The following is a 17,777-nucleotide window of genomic DNA, read 5'->3' as shown; positions in this document are numbered from 1 at the left end:
GGCTGCGTAGGTGTTGAGTGGGCATAGTGGCGATTAAGTCCCCTACAGGGACCTTACAGCCGTCCATTCCGGCGGGGGGGTGCCTAGGTCCGAGTCGGGCGACCCTCCCCTCTACGCTCCCGGTTGCCAACTTCTACACTGCGGTCTGGACCGGCCATCTTATTTTCTAAAAAGCCTGGGCTTCCTCGAGTCATCTCCTCTTCCGCCCTCAATTTCAGCTTCTCCCGGACTTTTGACAGCGTCTTTATTCTTTGCGTTGTTCGCATACTCGGCTCATTCCCCAGGGAGGCACTGATCAGGGTTGGGAGAACCCTTACGCTCTAGGTAGCACCAGACTCCAGCGGCATGACCCAAGTAAAGGTGCATGCCTTTTCCTAATGCTAGCAATACGTGACTCACATCCATGGCTTAAAATTTGTTAAAAAGAGACTAGTGTCAAAACTCTGTGACACCAACATTTTTCTAAAAAATAATAGCTACCTGTCCAGAAGTCAAAATTACTAAGACGAATCAACCAAACTTTAATCAAAGCAGCACAGTTTGAGCTAGGAGTAGGAAAGACTAGTAAGGGCCAAAATTGATCTGAAAATATGTGGGCCTATATGAAAGGGTACCATTTCAACTTAGTGTGAAATAGATGGTGCTAGCAAAAATTGTTTATTCTGGGGAAAGAGTAAGACTTCCATCCTTACACTATACACAAAAATGGAATTTAGTGACCAAAAAAACACAAGAGAACATTAATGTTGAGTAAAACAGCCTTAAAGTAAAATATAAATGTGTGTGACTTTTTAAAAAAACAATTATTAATGAAGTCAAACAAGTAATAGCCTAGCAAATAATTGTAAAAAAAATAAACCAAAAAAGAATAAGACATTCCAGACATGCAAAGAGCTCCTGCCAACTGGCAAAAGACAAAGGCAAAAGACTATGAGGGCATCCCACAGGGGAGGAAGACTAGATGGTCATTAACATTTGAAAAGATGCTTTAGCCACTTTGGAAAGTTGGCAATTTCTCAAAATGTTAACATAGAATTACCATAAGATCCAGTAAGTCCATTGCTAGGTATAAACCAAGAGAAATGGAAACGTATGCCCATGCTAAAACTTAACGCAGGAATAAACAGCATTATTCAAAATGGTTAAAAAGTAGAAACAACCCAGATGTCTATCAATGAATGGGTAAACAAGTTAACAGTAGTGTATCCATATAATGGATGATTATTCAGCAATAGAAAAGGAATGAAGTATTGATACATCCACCAATGTGAATACACCTTTAAATAAAAGAAGCCAGTCACAGAAGACCACATATTGTATTATCCTACTTACATGAAATTTTCCTAATAGGCAAAATCCACAGAGACAAAAATAGGTTAGTTGTTGGTAGGGGCTGGGGGAGGAGAGAATAGAAATGATTGATACGGGGTGCAGTGGTGATAAAAATATTCTGGAATTAGTGGTGAGGTTTGTACACATTTTGAATGTACTAAAGACCACTTAATTATACACTTTAAAAGGTGAGTTTTATGGTACAAGAGTTAAATCTCAATTTAAAAAACACTGGGCAGAAAATTGCATTTGACAGAATATTTAGTATCTAAAGTATTTATGAACAGGTACTACAAACAACTAAGTTCAATACCTAGATTCCACATAGCAAGTAGTCAAATAAGCTCTATCATTTCTGTAGAATGAAGCACAAAGTAGAAATTCACATGGAAAACTTCACAACTGCAGTCACAGGTAAGGAAATGAAACATAAACATCACATCTCTATTCAATCAGCAAAAATTTCCACGTGACACACACTGCTTTGGGCATGGAACATTCTTTAATCTTTCTGAAGGACTGAATGGCTAACTGCAGCAAGTATTATCAAATAGTTCACATTCTGGAACGATTTTAGGAAAAACAGAAAATATGTATATGGGGAGGTTGTGGAAAAAATACACGAAGTTATTCATGAACACATTATATAACAAGGGAGAATTGGGAGTAACAAATGACCAGTGTAGGGAACAACTAAGCAAATGGCACATGAACTGTGGCAGCATACGGATTATGCACAATGAACAAAGCTCCATAAAGAAAGAAAACCATGGAGAACTTGAGTCCAACCTAGGCTCTAGTATAAAGATGGAAAGAGGAGTTGGGGGAGGAGTTTGGAGTTTAATCTTCATTTGATTCCTTTTTTTCCCCTTCACCCTTTCTCTTTGTATCTCTTTAAATGAGGAATGATAGAGGATATGTCTGTAAACACGAACAACTAATACTGCATAGGCACACAGATTTTCAGATAGAGATTAGGAGAGAATAATCGGACACTTGGAAAATGTGACAAACATCTTCTTGGGTTCCCAGAGTCCAGCAGCTGTGCCTCTTTCATGGTGTCCAATAGAGAAATGGGATTCCACAGTGATCATCTGAGAGGCAAGAAATTGGGTGCAAACTGAGTGCAATTTAGACAAGTTTTCTAATTGATTTACTTATGAGGCCCAGCCAACACTCTCAAGAACCATAGTTCATTAGTCCTGGTATAAAAATATTTCATAACAATCAGTCTGCTTGTTTTTCCTCTAGGCCTCTCAGGTCCTCAAGACAGGGGAGGATAGAATGAGGGGACACTTGCCCTAAGGGCCTAAGGGTGGGATCTATGCCCCAGGAACATCTTAAGGTGCTAATTCATGCAAGGACTTATTCAGCAACAGCCATGTACTTCCTCCTCTGAAATCCACAGCACGTCACCAGTACATGTATTCTCTTAACCCTTGGCTTGCCAAATTTGTGTACCTAGCTTGCTTTTGCTGCTATTCCGTGGTCTCCTGGCATTACTTAAGGGGCACTGCTCTCTTATTCATTGTATTCCCTACAGCAGCTGGAACGTGTTCAGTCATGACTGCTGAGCCTAGGTGCTCAAGATACAAGGCTTGGAACCAGAGGACAGGTGCAGGGTGTTGGGCATTCAGTGATGCCCCTGGCCGCCCACGGGACAGATGATCAGAGGTTTCATGTTCTTCCCTTTGTCATGTGTCCCAGGACTGAAGACAGGTTTAAGAGGCCCAGAGAAAGAGAAGCCAGTGAATGTGTAGATGGGGGATTTGGTTGTCACGTTGTAAAAGGAAATGTCTCCAGCCTTGTAGTCCAAGAAGATGCCCACGCGTCTGAGGGGCTTCCTTATCTGCAGGTGGGTTGGGGGAATGGTGGACACCTGGTACTTGTGTTGCCTCATCATCATCACCACCCAGTAGCCCCTGTCTGGTGACAGAGTCATGCTCCCTTTCTTGCTTGTGGACGCCTTGCAGATGCCCAGGACCCACGCTGTCTTGTCTCCCACCTCCACTTCCCAGTAATGGTGGCCAGAGAGGAAGCTTGGAGAGCCCAGGGCAATGATGCAGCTATCAAATCTTTCTGGGTTGTCAGGCAGACAATCCCACTTGTTTCCAAGTCTCACACTCTTCAGGTCATCGGAGAAGATGAGGTTGGGGTGGGCAGTTTCTGCATCCAGAATCACATTCACTGCAGAAAGAATTAAAATACCTAACTGGGGGTCTATGGGCAACATCCCCACAGGGTTCTCCCCACCTGCAGGAAACACGGACAGGACCATTCTTTTGGAACACACTGGGTATCAGCATAGGTACCCAGCAGGCCGAGACCACTTGCCTTGATCTGGGCACTTACCAGCATGTGCCTGTGCGCCAGTCAGTTCTGAAACTATAGAGGAAAAGGAGACAGGGAAAAAGTCCTGAACATTCCCATTCAGAGGGGCTGAATCTACCCTGACCCCCCCTGGAAGGAAAGACAAGGACCGCCCTCCCTCCGGACTCTGCTTCCTCTGTTCGGATATAACCCCATTCCCCTCCGGCACCTGGGCCTGCCTTGGAGACTGTGTTCTGACGAGTTGGCCCAGCCCACAAATACTGCACAGATGCTGTGAAGGTCTGCATGATCTGTCTCCTGCATTTTTCTCTCTTGTAAATCATGCCCAGAAATCAACAGCATGAAGCAATATCATGATCATCCCTGGCCAGCACGCACTCACACTGCCACACTCACCATGGAAGGTCTCCATTTCTGAACGCAGGGTTTCTGAAAGGAGAAAAGGAGCTGGAGTTCGCCTCCCTGTCTAGGGGCAGACCAGGGGGCTGAGCGGACATGGAGAAGGGATGTCAGGGGGCTCTGGGCTCCATGGATCTCAGGGAGGAAGCAAACAGGCGCCCTCCATCCTCCCCCAAGCCCACCTACCCAAGAAGCACTTCATTCTCTTCTCCACAAACTCTGACTTCTGGTAGAGCAGGTGGATCTTTTCCTTCAGCTCTGGAGGGGTGGCCCATGGCTCGGGGACTGTAACCATCTTGGCCCTAGAGACAAAAGACTACTGACCATAGGGACCTGAAACTTGGGGGTGACCCAAGCTCCCATGAGCTGGAAGTGAGGTGTGGCCTCTACAGGACACATCCAGCCAGCCTGGGCTTCGCTAAGGAAATCCTCCCTGGCCTCGGACTCCAAGACACGGGTCCTCTGCACCTTGGTCTGTCAAGCATTGTTTCCTCACTTCTCCAATAAAGTACGTGCTTGCTTGCGTACTCAAGAAAAAAATACATTGGTCCTCAACTTTGGCTGTGGATTGGACATCACCTGGGGAGTTTTAAAAACTACTGATAAGAAAAGCACAATGAGCTTTAATAATGGCCTTAAAATGGTGCTGATACCGGAATGTTCAACCCAGAATTATCTATGTCAGAGTACACTTCCTTAGTCTTTTTCTATTGAAATAAAAATGAGCATCAATGAGAAAAAAAAACAGTGAAATTAGGATGGCTGTTATTTTTAAAAAAATCAAAAGTAACAAGTGTTAGCAAGGATGTAGAGAGATTGGAAGCCTTGTGCATTGCTGGTAGGAATGTAAAACAGTAACCACTGTGGGAAATAGTATGGTGGCTCCTCAAGAAGAATAAATATATAACATATCTCCTGTGTTTTTGGCAAACATATATGGTACACATAGAGTTACTTTGTGATGTAGCAATTCCACTCTTGGGAACATACCCAAAAGAATTGAAAGCAGAGACTCAAACAGGTATTTGTACACCAATATTCACAGCAGCATTATTCACAGAAGCCAAAAGGTGGAAACGACTCTAGTATCCTTTGATGAATGAATGAATGAATGAATAAACAAAATGTGGTATATACACGTGGTGGAATATTATTTAGCCTTGAAAAGGAATGAAATTCTGACATTCTACAACATGGATGAAGCTTGGAGACATTATGCTCAGTGAAATAAGCCATACACAAAAGCATGGACACTGTATGATTTCCATTTGTATGAGGTAGTTAGAATAGTCAAATTCATTAAAGACAAAAAATAGAATGGTGGGTGCCAAGGACCAGGGGACGGAGCCTGGGGCATTGTTGTTTGATGTTATGGAATTTACATTTGGGAAGATGAGAAAGTTCTGGAGGTGGATGGTCAGGATGGTTGCACAATAATGGGACTGTACTTAATGCCACTAAACCATACATTTAAAAATGGTAAATTTTATGTCATGTATATTTTACCACCACAAAAATAAGACATAAGAAAAACACCGATGCTTGTGTCACACTCCTAAAGATTTGGATTTGTGCAATCTGCCAGGTCCAGGGTGTTGGGATTTTGTTAAGCTCCCAGATGATTGTGATGTCCAGGCTCCTCCCTCCCCTCTGCTCCCCTCTCCTGACTGCCGGGCTTAGCAGCTCTGCTCCTGGGAAGTGCTTCGCTCCCGGAGACCACAGACACTGCAGGAAGACGCACAGGACGTGGGCCCTTAGGGAGGTTTCCTGGGAAGCTACCATCACCATGACCGGCTCTGCTCTTTCTTTCCAGTCTTCAGCTCCACGCTCTCCCTCCAGATCATGCTGTGATTCTCCCTCCACAAATCTGGAAAGGCCTTAGGAAGCTGCAGGAGACAGGAGGAGCCTGGGGAAGGGCCACAGCATGTCCTCCCCAAATGCTTTCTTCACAACACCTGAGGGAACACCAGGATACCAGGGCACTCTCAGTACCTGTGCAAGGTGACTCCGATGTCCTAGGAGAGAAGAAAGGGAGGCTCTTTATTGCCAGTGTCCTAGAGGTTGCACTGACTTCTGGCCTTTCCTCCTGGGCTCCCAGCCTGAGTGTCAGCAAAACTGGGGCACCTCTCCCCTAACGCTAATTCTCGTACCCCAGTGTGGCAGCCTGTCTGGGGCCTGCATCAGAACTGTCCCCAAGCCCAGATGATCTCTTCTAGAAGATGCCAGGGTATCCCCTGGATGCTGGGCCACTCTGAGCTCCTGAGTATTCATCAAAGGGGTCTGGGCACAAGAGGCCTTGTGGGTCACCAAGACCAAGTCCCACTCCCCACCGCAAGGGCCTCCCTGACTGGCGTGGGCAGAGCTGAGAGAGCTTGTTATCTTCCTGGGCACAGCGGGCAGAGGAAGGTCAGCCACACCCACCTGCATAAGCTCCCACTCTGGCTGGCACTGCTTGGCCTCCAGTTCCCCAATCAGTTCATCGAGATGGGTGATGTTCCGGGACACTCGGGTGCCGTACGTCTCCCTGATCTCACCAATGGTTTGGCCCAGCTCTTCCATCCAGGCCACAAAATGCTGTTCTTGCTGCTCCAGCAACCAGCACAACTGTTCCAACTGGTCCCAGCCTCTCTGCCTCTGGGTTTCAGTTTGTTTCTGGGGAACAAGGGACAGGATGGTTTAGGGGTCTGTACAGTAGGCAGACGTATGATGGAATCCCCAGAAGCCCACCTCTTAGAGGAAGGTAAAAGGCAGGCTTCCTCAGCCTCTTGGAGGCCTGGACTCCAGAGCAGAAGGCAAAATGGGCCAGAACCTTCCAGAACAGACTGAGGGTGGCAAGGGCTGGCTCTTGGATAATGCCCTAAAACCCCTTGTATTACAGGTTGAGTTGTGTCCCCTCCAAAATTCACGTGTGTCCTAAACCTCAGTACCTGGGAGTATGATCTTATATAGAAATAGGACTATTGCAGATACAGTTCTATAAAATGAGGTCACACTGGAGCACAGAGACTTGTACGCAGACACACACACAGGGAGGATGCCGTGGGAAGCGATGCAGAAAAGACAGACATCTGTTTGGCTGCGGAGAAAGTCCGGGAACATGTCCTTCCCTCCTGGTGCTCAGAGGGAACCAACCCCACCAACGCCTTGATTGCAGACTTGTGTCCTGTGAGAATAGTTTTCTGTGGGTCACCCAGTCTGTAGTAGTGTGTTACAGCAGCCCCAGGACTCTAGGGTATCTGCTGTCACCTTCTCCCATCCTCAAAAGGTAGTGTGAGAATGGCGTGTGCCTCGGGTCATAAACAGACACAGCTCTGGCCAGCAAGGTCCCGGAGGCAGACTTCTCTCTCCACCACCCACAGAAGGGCCGGCCTGCAGGAGGTTCTCAGGATGGCTGAGTGGGGTGGTCAGTCCATGTACTTGAGTGCACGTGAACTTGACTTCCACCACCCTTGCACACTGGTCAGCCATTAGCTCTATTGTCACCCCCGTCTCGTCGTCAGTAAAAAGCTGCTGCAGCGCGGCGGAGCAGCCCTAGGGGACCTTTTGCTTCTTCCAAGGCAAGAGAGGGCCCTTTGGATCCACTGAGACTGGACTTAGTAAGTCTCATAATTTTTGGCCCAAAAGGACAAAATGAACTCTTAAGTCCCTTGAATCAAAAATATCTCCTCACCTTTTATTGTTGTTGATGATGGCGGCAACATTTTTTTTCTAAGAGGACAAGTCAGTTGTCTTGTTCAGTGGCCTATATTCTAAAATTTTCTGGTAATTTTGCTCATGATTAAATTTAGGCTAAGCATTTTGGGCAAGAATACCAGATACTCAATGCCACGGCCTTCCTAGCATATCCCACGGGAAGGCAAAGATTGTCCAGTTTCTCCATCACCATTTTTGTGATACTAAGATGGGTCATGTGGTTAAGGAGGGGGTCTACCAGTTCTCTCTGTGCTACACATCATTTCCTTAATTACTTAGTAATTCAGGGAGTGGTACTTTAAAACTGTGTGAATATCCTGTTCTCTAATGATCTGCCTCCAAAAATTTTAGCATCCCTTGATGATCCCTGTTGATCCCAGTTGTTCTATTGGTGTTTGTATAATGGACATTGTCTAATTCAGTTGTCTTCTACAGTTGTTTTAGCTGGCATTCTACTGGGAAGGAGAGTTTTCCTTCCTCTTCCCTACAGTTAAAAAAAATTTTTTTCACTATTGAAATAAAGAGAAGTCCTGAAAACAGTATTTCCTCCCCACAGGGGCCATGTTGCTAGGAATGTCCTCAGGGAAGGCTGGGTCCTCTTGTATCCCTGGGTTTCCCTGAGTGGTCCAGGCTCCCACCTCACCTCCTGGAGGGGGTGTCCTGGACCTCTGCACCAGCCACAAACTCTAAGCCACCTGGGATTATAGGAAATGGTTTTCATTTTGCTACAATGCAGGAGCCTCCCAAAAGCCAGACCCTGGGCATTGCCAGCCCTCGCCACTCTGTCCTGTGCTGTCTTTGCCTGTTTCTGATTGCAGTGTGCTGGGTCTCAGCAGAAGGCTGGGACTCAAAGAGGGAGAAGGGATCCAACCAATGCAAAGGCGTCAGACAAAGCAAGGCTCTGTGCGGGAGGCCACTTCGCCTGCAGAAAAACGGAAGCAACTTGTGCCTCCAAGAGGCTGGCTACCAGCCGACCAAGAAAGGCCGGTAAGTTGTACTTATGAAGTCTGTGTCGCAAAAGTACAGTTTTAAGGAAAATGTCTACTTTCGCCATTTGAATTTAAAAGTGATTTTTGTGGGAAAAAAATGGACAACATGTATAAAAACAACACAGAAGAGTATTTAAAGTTGAGAAGTCTCGCCTTTCCTTCCCTCAGTCCCATCCCTCAGTGCAGCCACTAGCGTTAGTTTCTCCAAACCATTTTGTGGTGATCATGAGGCACCGTGACAGAGTCCTGGGAAACGCCCCCCACCTGGCCTCCCTCTCCAGGCTGAGCTCATCCCTGGACCCCATTACCTCCTTGCATCCCAGGAGCAGGAGGTTCTAACTGTGTCACCAGCTCTGCTCCCCTATGAACCACAACCGATTGGGCCCCCCGCTCACTCTGAGTCCCTTCCCTCCTGCAGGGGTGAAGCCAGGCAAGGACTGGCCACGGAAGTGGGGTAAGGACCGGCCTTACCGAAGAGTTTGCTGTCTTCTTATCCCCCTGAGACCTCTGCTCCTCCCCAGATCTTCTCAACTCCTTCAGATGCTCTAGCTGCTTCTGAATTTGTTCCTGGGAAAAAAGTCAGTTGTTGAAGCTTAAACATGGCTCCTTCCATCTTTAGTTGGTGCCAACTTTAGAGGGGAAAATCTTCCTTGGGAAGTAGAGCTAAGAATACTCCAGCTGAGAACATGGGAAAGGGTGCCCAGGAGAAAGGACGAATGAACCCATCACACCAAGGGAAACAGAGCCAGGAGGTGGTGAAAGAGATTCTTAATGGCCTTCTGTGAGCCCCTGGATTCAGCTGCACCTGAAGCCATTCCCCTGGACCTCTGAGCTACATGAACTGGTAAATTCCCTTCGCTGGCCCAGTCTGTATTGTGTTTTTGCCATACAAAGCCCTAGAATGCTGGCTAATGCTCCACCCTGCCAGGGTTGTTGGGAAAATGCAGCAAGCCCCAATGTGTTCAAGTGCCCAGCAGAGAAGGGCCCTCAGGCAGGAAGCCCTACCTTGTATTCCAGGGCAGCCTCCTCGATGGGGCGCACTCGGTGGCCCCGGTGCTCCTGGCTCAGCCTGCAGATGAGGCAGATGGGCTCCCCGTGGTCCTCACAGAAGAGCAACTGGACCTGCTTCATGTGCCGCTCACACTGTGGCAGGGGCTTGGGGCCCAGGCTGGCCATCTGCAGGCCCTCTTGCCACTCACGGCCTCCAGAGCTCTTCCCTGGGAGAGAGGCCTGGCACCTGGGGCAGCTGGTGGAATGTCTGCCTGAGGCCTTGGGATCCTTAGAAGGAATGGAGCAGCTGCAGGAATCATGCACACATGAGCCACCAGCAGGGCCTCCGTCTTGGGCATGAAGAAGAGGACCCGCAGCCTCGTCCTGTGGCCTCCCTGGGGACAAGGCAGTGGGAAAATCTCCTGAGTGACAAACCCAAGGGGTGCTGCAAGGGACAACAGGACAACAGAGCCCATGCCTGAGATGCATGAGACCTCAGCCACTTCCTAGCTGTCCTCCCCCAACTTCCCTCCACGAGGCAGCAAAGAAGCCACTGGAACTGAGGACTAAGGGCTAGATCTCATGGCAGCCTGTGACTTGGAATCTTGAGCCTTTATCCTAAAGAGGGTCCATTTGCTATAAATTCTGTGTCTGCCTTCTGCACATATGTGGATCTATCAGGTGATAATCTGGCCAATGTTTGCTTTGCCACCTAGAACCACCCAGGCTGCTTGTGACTGGAGGGGAAGCTCCCAGGGGGTGGCAGCTCCCTCATAACTGGACCCCCAGCCCCTAGCCGAGTTCTGGCATGTGGTAAGCATTTGGGGAGGATATGTCAAATGAGGAACAAATGGCCCACTGCTCACGTCAAGGTCCAGGAAGCCTTAAATGGAAGTAAAGAAGGGGACTTTATATGGCTGAAGGGTGTAGCCCACCATGAGGACAAGCAGCTCTGCCCCAAGAACACAGCACAGCTTCTTAAAGCAGAAATGACAGGAGATCCAAGAATAAATAGAAATATGCTCAATCCATTAATCCCCTCTACCTCCTCTCAAGGTCCCAGAAATTCATATCGCATCTGTGAGACTGGGAGAGGCCCAGTATCCATGCTCCCCTCCTGCCTTTGTGATAGAATTGATTGCTGTCCATATAGCTGCTCTCCCACCCCAGCACTGCCCTCCCCCAACAAAAAAAAGCCAAACATGCATTTTTCAACCTTCCTTGCAGTTTGGTGTAGAGATTTGACTGCAGTCTGGCCAAAAAGATGTAAATGAAGGCATTCTTAGAAGCTTCTAGAAACGTCTGAAAACCTTTCCTAAGTGATGCTGTTCTTTGTCTCTCCACCCTGCTGCCTGGGATGAGGAAGCCCCTGTCAGAGACCATGAGCTTGAGAGCAGACTTGGCAGAGCAGAAAAATAACAGGAGCCTAGGGTTCCGGCCCATGGAGCACCACAGGCATCCTGGGTCACCTGTGCATCATTTATGTGAAAGAGAAACAAACTTCTGTCTTATTTTAATATGTTACTTTGGCATTTCTGTCAGTCACAACCTATCATAATCCTAATTTCTGCTTCCTAGTAGAAGAGACCAAGTATTTTAGCCGAAAGCTCTCCACCCTGCCCAGAGAGAGGCAGATGGCGGACTCTCGGCCCCAGAAAGGGAATATTTTTACCCAGTCATTCAACCTGGGGTCCGTGCAGCCCTTGAATTCTAAAGAAGGACTCAGAGTATCTAAGAACTAACTAAGTGATATTTGATGCAACATTTGGGAAGATGTGAATATATATGCATTTTTTTCAGGGTTCACAACCTACATCAGATTCTTAAAGGGTTGGGAACCCAGGGATCCAGTGATGTAAATACAATGGGGATAAAAGGAGGTCACCTTACCTAAGGATGCCAGGGCTCTATTCTGTGGTCCTTTCTTATCTGAAGATGGAGGGGCTTCTGGATTTGAAGCACGGAGCGTACTGCCTACCACCTCTCCCAAGGTCTCAGAGGACTCTGAATTCTCAATTCCATTTTTCTTCAAAGGTGTGGATTCTGGATGCTCCCAGGTCTTCTCTTCAGCCAAGGATACATTGGAAAGTGTGTTCCTGATGACGGAATGTTCTGGATCTCTGGAGCCTTTCTCTGGAGCCACAGTGGCCTCTATGCTGGCAGTGGCTACTGAGTCTGGATTCCCTCTTCCTGTTTTTTCTTGAGGCAGAAGAGTTTCTGGATTGGGGGGGTCTCTCTCTCCTGCAGAAACGGTAAACTCAAGACTTTTGGGTCGCCTCTTTCCTGAAGGTAAATATACTTCAGATATCTTGGACTTTCCTCTCCCCAGAGACCCAGTTAACAACCCACTGGAGAGTCCTTGGAGCCTTCCTGCAGAGCTGGCGTTCCTGCGCAGCCTGACCTCCGGATCGCTCGCCCTGTCCCCATGCAGCTTGCTGGGGACAGCGCTCCTCCGGGAGCACAGAGTCCCCGGCCTGGCCCCTGGCTTGCCCTGCGCAGTCAGGCCCTCCACGGCCCTAGGGTCTCTCCGTTTGCCTGGAGGCTTCTTCTGGGGCCCTCTTGCGGCCTCCAGCTGGCTGGCTGGCAGGCTGGTTGCCCCATCACCACTTTGCCCCCGCCTGTCACCGTCCAGGCCGTCTGGTATCCTCATGCTCTCGGGCTTATTCTCCCCAGAGGTACAAGACGTTGCTGATCCGTTCGCGCCACTTTCTTGTGTCGGATATTCTGGAAAGATAAAGAGGCACAAGGCATGGAAATGTCCGGAGCTCAGGGCCAAGGGCTGGGGTTGCGGGGAGAGAGAATCTAGAAGCTAGAAACGCCCAGAATTCTAGGCCACAGCAGTCAATCACCATTAAGTAGGAACATACTAATTATCTTCTCTGTTTCTCAAATAGTGCCTTTGTTTCCAATATGAGTGCTTACCCAGAATTCTCAACACATAAGATAAATAAAAACCCCAGTTTATTGGCATTAATTCGTGTGTGATTATAGATGTGAGCCTTACTTATGAAACGAGTCGATAAAGAAGAATCAACATATTTGATCACAAAAATTCGAAGTCAGAGGTTATGAAGAACACTTAAAACTCCAGAAGCTGTTTTTTTCTTTGGTTTCATGAGGTGAAGAAAACCCTAACTCACAGGGGTAAGTCACTGTAAATGGTAATTAAAAAAAAGAAGAAACAGCTTGCATGGACATTTCAGGGTGCTGGTAGATTAAGCAGAAATGACAAGCATAATTCCTAGGTCTTTATAAAAAGTTCAAGTACATTGTGAGCTATCACACTGGAGGCCTCCAGTATTTTAAAATTTGGTTAGTGATGCATTTTAATATGAGTTTGTTAGTTTTGTCAGTTAAAAAAATTACTAAAATTTGATTCAACTATTTGCTAATATTCTAAAGAATCTGTGAAATAGCTCCTGGGATATAATTTGAAAACCATTACTCTAATAAAGAAATGAAAATAACCTCTAATTAGCACCTTAATTTTTGGCTTAAATAAGCTGTTATTAAAATTACCTTAAGGTTGTTTAAAACTTTGTAGTTGGCCTCTTTGGAAAACACAAGTTACCAAAACTAGCTCAAGAACTGGTGGGAACCCCTGAAGATGCTAATAACAGGATTTGAAGACACAAAAAAGGAATTTAAAAATTTTCATCAAATCACACCAGACTCAGACTGCGGTGTAGTTCTTTGAAAGAGCAGAGGATTTTTGTGTTATTTAAATGGTTCTACCTCATAGAAGCACATGGAAAGCATTTCTAATGTATTGTTAAAGTCTAGAAATAGAAGAAAAATTCAAACACCAAAAAATTTTAAAACTGATCACGTGTTAGCTCACCCCAAAACTTCAAAAAGTCTTTGAAAGCAGAAATCAAATAAGCCACATTCTTTGATCACAGCGCAATAAATTCAGAAAGTTAAAAGAGTAGCAGAAGAAGAACAAGGAGAAGGAGGTGGAAGGAAAAAAGCAAAGAAAGAAAAGAAATGAAGGAAGGAAGAGGGAGAGAGAGAAGGAAGAGGAAAAGAAGGAAAAGGAGAAAGTCCTCTTGAGAATTTTTAAATGCATTTGTAAAATGTGTTAAAGAACTCAAACCTGAAATCAGGTGGGTAGTGATGAGATTACCCATCAACCTTGTTAATATGATGGGCTAGGAAGCCCTTTTCGCTCACCCAGTGACACTCGTCTGTACAAAAGTGTGCATCACAAATATGAGAGCAATTCCCTGCGAGCCAGCCAGCCCCTGCCTTTCCTAGTCCTGCCCCAAAGTCAGAATCTCACCTTTTTTTTTTTTTAAAGCCATTGGGAGACTTGCTTTTACTAATCCAGCTCTGAGGCCCAGAGCAGAAGAAGGGACTTGTTTGGCCAGAGTCGCTGGGGTCATGGTACACCTGGGATTCATAACCCCCAAGTCAAAACACGCTGGGCCGAGCAAGTTCCCTCGTGCACTTTTCCGTCCCATCCGAGGAACGACAGCAGTTACACTGGGAGAGGAGGGCTCATGGGTCCTGCTTACCTGGGCTGACGGCCCTGTGGAGCTCCTCTGCCAGGAGGTGCTGGTTGATGGCCCTCAGGACCTGCAGGGTCAGCCGCACAGCATACCCCTCCCCGTAGTGGGTAACCATCAGGGTGGCCAGCTTCACTGGCCTGGCCGTCTGGATCTGGCCCCGGGGGATCCGGGAGTGCTCCTTCTCCAGGCTGGTGTTCTGTAGCTTGAACTTGAACTTCTCAAAGTCGTAGGGCACCAATTCCTCCAGGGAGTACAACAGGTGGTCACTAGGGGTCTTGGCCATGGTGTTGACGAGGAGAGGCCAGAGCCAGATGTCTGGCTTCTGGGAGGAGAAAAAGTTCTGTATCCTGGAGCCCAGAGGGTGAGTAAAAAGGCGCAGGTTGTGAAATAACGGAAAAGGCACAGGAAACGCTCTGTGCTTTGGTGGGAACGGAGGCTGTGCATGTGTGTGTCATTGCTGGCTGGCGTGCCCTCCTGACAGATGCAGTGGCTTTTCCAGCTAGGAGGGCACAGGCCTTGCCTGACACGGGGCCCTCCAGGGCCCCAGCCATCCGCTCCGCAAGCTGGGCTGCAGAGCAGTGGGACTGTGCGGGAGGGGCTGGAGTTGGATTCCAGACTCAATCCTTGGGCAGGCCTGCAGATGCTTCCCTCTCTCCTCCCAGGGTATAAGGGGGCACGGGTGGGAACAGAGCCCCTGTCCCACGCTGGGGAGGACCATGAGGGTCCGCCCCGCTTTTCTCCTCTAGACTCTTGGGGTTTTATTGACCCTCCAGAGCCAATGGCTGGGGAGTGGGGCACAGCAAATACAGCCCTGCCGGTTTTGTCCTTCCCTGCCAAGAGGGCAGGTGAGGCCAGAAGGGGACTGCGGGAGACACGCCCCGGTGTGGCCCCTGTTGACGCACCTCCAGGTGTCTGGTACTTCCAGCAACATGAAGGCCTCACAATGTCCTGCCTGGCAGCACCATTCTGATCTGTTTGTTCCCAGAGCTGATTCTGCCCTGGCTTCCTGGGAGCACATCCCAGAGGGAGGGTGCCGGCCTGTGCACACTTATGGAACATGTTCTGGACACATGCCAGGAGGGTGGACGAACAAGGATGAAAAAGGCATAGGTGTCCTTTGGAGCTCACCGCCCAGTGTGGGGGCCCCAGAAGTGGCTTGGAGGCTAATAGAAGTTGGAAGGTGTGTGTGTGGGGGGTGAGCTGACTGCTTCCTCAGTTAACTGCCTCTGTCTTTCTGCATACCCTGGTTTTTATCCCCAACTTTTTGAAAAATTTCAAACCTACAGAAAAGAGGAGAGCATAGTACGCTTATATGTTTTTTACCTGGACTCACCGGCTGTTTGCATTTTACGGTATTTGGTGATAACCACCCTCACCCCATCCCACCCCCGCCCCCGTCGCATACTGTCATCAGTCCCTATTTCCCCAGTTGTCCCAGTGATGCCCTTGACAGCTTTTGCTTTCAACCCAGGGTCCAGTCAGAGATCATGCACTGATTTTAGTTGCCGTGTCTCTGTGGTCTCCTTCCATCTGGAACTTTAACACTTCCCCTGCCTTTTTTACTGTTTCAAGACATTAATGTTTTTGGTAAGTCCATTCCAAGCAGAATGTCCCTCAATTTAGATTTGTGTGATTGTTTCCTCATCATTAGACTGAGGGTACAATCAGGCACCCTCAAGATCTCTCCATTGCAAAAGGACATTTTGTCTTTATAATTAGTGAGTAACCCGAGTGTGTGGAAAAGTCTCTTTCTCCCAGAATATTTCAGCCCATGGATTTAGCATTCAGCGATTTAGTGGTTATCCTTTCTTAAATGAATTGCTACAATGGCGATTGCAAAATGGTGATATTTCTATCACTTAGCTGGCATCATTTGCATTTCCTGACGTAAGCTTTCTGTATTTCTCAGGGAATGTTTGCTTAGAGAAGTTTTGCTGGTCCCACAGCTACCCTCCCACAGTTACCTGCTTACTCTGTGCCAGGCACAGCTGGCTTTACATCCATTACCTCCAAAAACCTCTGTAACCCCCTTGAGGGCAGGATTCACCATCCCCAGGTACAGTTGGGATGAGTGGTTCAGTGACTTGCTCTGGCCCAGCATTCAAACTCACTCTATCAACCACTTGGCATAGTCCCTCCTTGAATGATAATAATTTATCGTCTTACTGTTCATCACTGATTGTGAATGTTATTTTCTCAGCTGACCAATTGTTTACTCGGTGGTGGATTGTGGAATTCCTTGGTTCTTGTCTTCTGGAAGGAAAGAATTCAGTCAAAAGATGGAATAGAGAGTGAAAGCCGCAGGGGGGTTTTATTTAGCAAAGAGAAAGTTGAGTGCTCCAGAGACAGAGGAGAGGGCTGACCCCCGAGGGCAGTGCTCGCTGGGTCTTACACTCTGTCTTTATGGGTGTATTTGGTTTCCTCCCTCCTATTTGTCATTCTCACATTATCTTTTGGGTCGCCTGTTTCCTCCCCTTCAGCCTCTGCACGAGTTTGTATTCATCATTTTAACCCTGAGTGTCTAAGAGAAACCCAGGGCGGGGCCAACACCGTGCTGTAAATGACAGGATAATGATATTAGGATGACCTCTGGGTCATTAGCAACAAGGTCTTCTTTAAGTATATGCTCCAAAACTGGGAAGGTTCCAGTGACTGGTATTTTTGCTTGTCAGTTTGGGCTGAACTGCCAGAGGGGTGGGTCTAAGGGAGGCAGGGCGGCTGGACAGAGACTGGGTGGTCTGCCCTCCCGGCCGGCCGAACAGCCCGTGTGTGACCTCCTGGGATCAAGGCTTTTTGATGAGTTCTTGTTTGCTGAATTCATCTAGTGATCAGTTGGTCCAGGTGCTTCATATGTTACAGAGTAAAACATCCATTTTTCTGGATCCTGCTGAGAAAAGAACCCAAATTTGTGCACATTTGTGGTGCGTCAATTCTCAGGTTAGGCCAGAGGAAGTTCACTGGGGTTGTCTCTGGAACCAGGACCCGTAGGAGATTCCAGAAGGTGGTAACCCAGCTGCCTCCAGGCAGCCTCCCACTGCTGAGACAGAGATGATGAAATTGTGCGGTGACATGCAGGGTCCTGTTTTCTTGGGGTACTTGACCCCATCTTGACTGGCCAGGAAAATCCTTTAAGCTGAGACTAAGGCACCTATGACAGAATTGGATGGGAAGTGAGGTTTTCCCTGTATACAGCAGGATATTTTGCAATTGGAGTGGTGTCTTTTGCAACGGGCAATTCTGAGTCAGATTTCTTTGAAAGGTGGGGTTTTGAAGCTACTGAGGCCTTTATAGGTCAAAGAGGTTCACAAAGCTTCCATTTTTTGAGGTTCCAGTATTTTTTTTTAATGAAAATAGGATTATAGCCCTTGGGATGCATTTTAAACATTTAATAATTAAGGTGGAGGGTTGGTGTACTCTTCTTTCTTGTACCTCCATGACTGTATGTGTACCCTTATTTGGGAACAACAGCGTAAATCCAAGTCTAATGTAGCTGCCACAAAGGGTCCAACCTCTGCTCTTATCCTAAGTAAAT

General features: G+C 47.5%; 1 protein-coding gene across 4 annotated transcripts; it reads right to left on the bottom strand.

Moving 5' to 3' along the window:
• Positions 1 to 2,965: 2,965 nt before the first annotated feature.
• MEFV (MEFV innate immunity regulator, pyrin) lies at positions 2,966 to 17,139 on the bottom strand. Of its 4 annotated transcripts, none has more exons than XM_037024449.2 (10): positions 14,252 to 17,139; positions 11,625 to 12,458; positions 9,750 to 10,129; positions 9,216 to 9,311; positions 6,484 to 6,714; positions 6,055 to 6,077; positions 4,249 to 4,364; positions 4,060 to 4,092; positions 3,685 to 3,717; positions 2,966 to 3,519 (listed from the first exon to the last, which is right to left on the bottom strand). In XM_037024449.2, the coding sequence occupies exons 1-10, from the start codon at positions 14,526 to 14,528 to the stop codon at positions 2,966 to 2,968; spliced, it is 2,577 nt and encodes an 858-aa protein (XP_036880344.2). In that variant the 5' UTR covers positions 14,529 to 17,139. The 4 variants fall into 4 exon arrangements, 3 of the variants coding, with proteins under 3 accessions (XP_036880344.2, XP_073070714.1, XP_073070715.1); XR_012121918.1 differs by having other exon boundaries at positions 3,432 to 3,519; positions 3,872 to 4,092; XM_073214613.1 differs by lacking the exon at positions 3,685 to 3,717.
• Between the last annotated feature and the right edge of the window lie 638 nt (positions 17,140 to 17,777).

Source organism: Manis javanica, chromosome 10 (genome assembly GCF_040802235.1).
Source record: "Manis javanica isolate MJ-LG chromosome 10, MJ_LKY, whole genome shotgun sequence".
Classification (NCBI taxonomy): Eukaryota; Metazoa; Chordata; class Mammalia; order Pholidota; family Manidae; genus Manis; species Manis javanica.
This window is presented reverse-complemented; position numbering and strand designations above follow the sequence as displayed.

Excerpts from the sequence above, each read along its gene's own strand:
- MEFV (XM_037024449.2), bottom strand. The coding sequence starts at position 14,528 with ATGGCCAAGACCCCTAGTGACCACCTGTTGTACTCCCTGGAGGAATTG. Across the intron at positions 10,130-11,624 it reads TAGAGCCCTGGCATCCTTAG|GGAGGCCACAGGACGAGGCT; the intron begins GTAAGGTGACCT and ends CCTTGTCCCCAG. Across the intron at positions 3,520-3,684 it reads TGGCGCACAGGCACATGCTG|TGAATGTGATTCTGGATGCA; the intron begins GTAAGTGCCCAG and ends TTCTTTCTGCAG.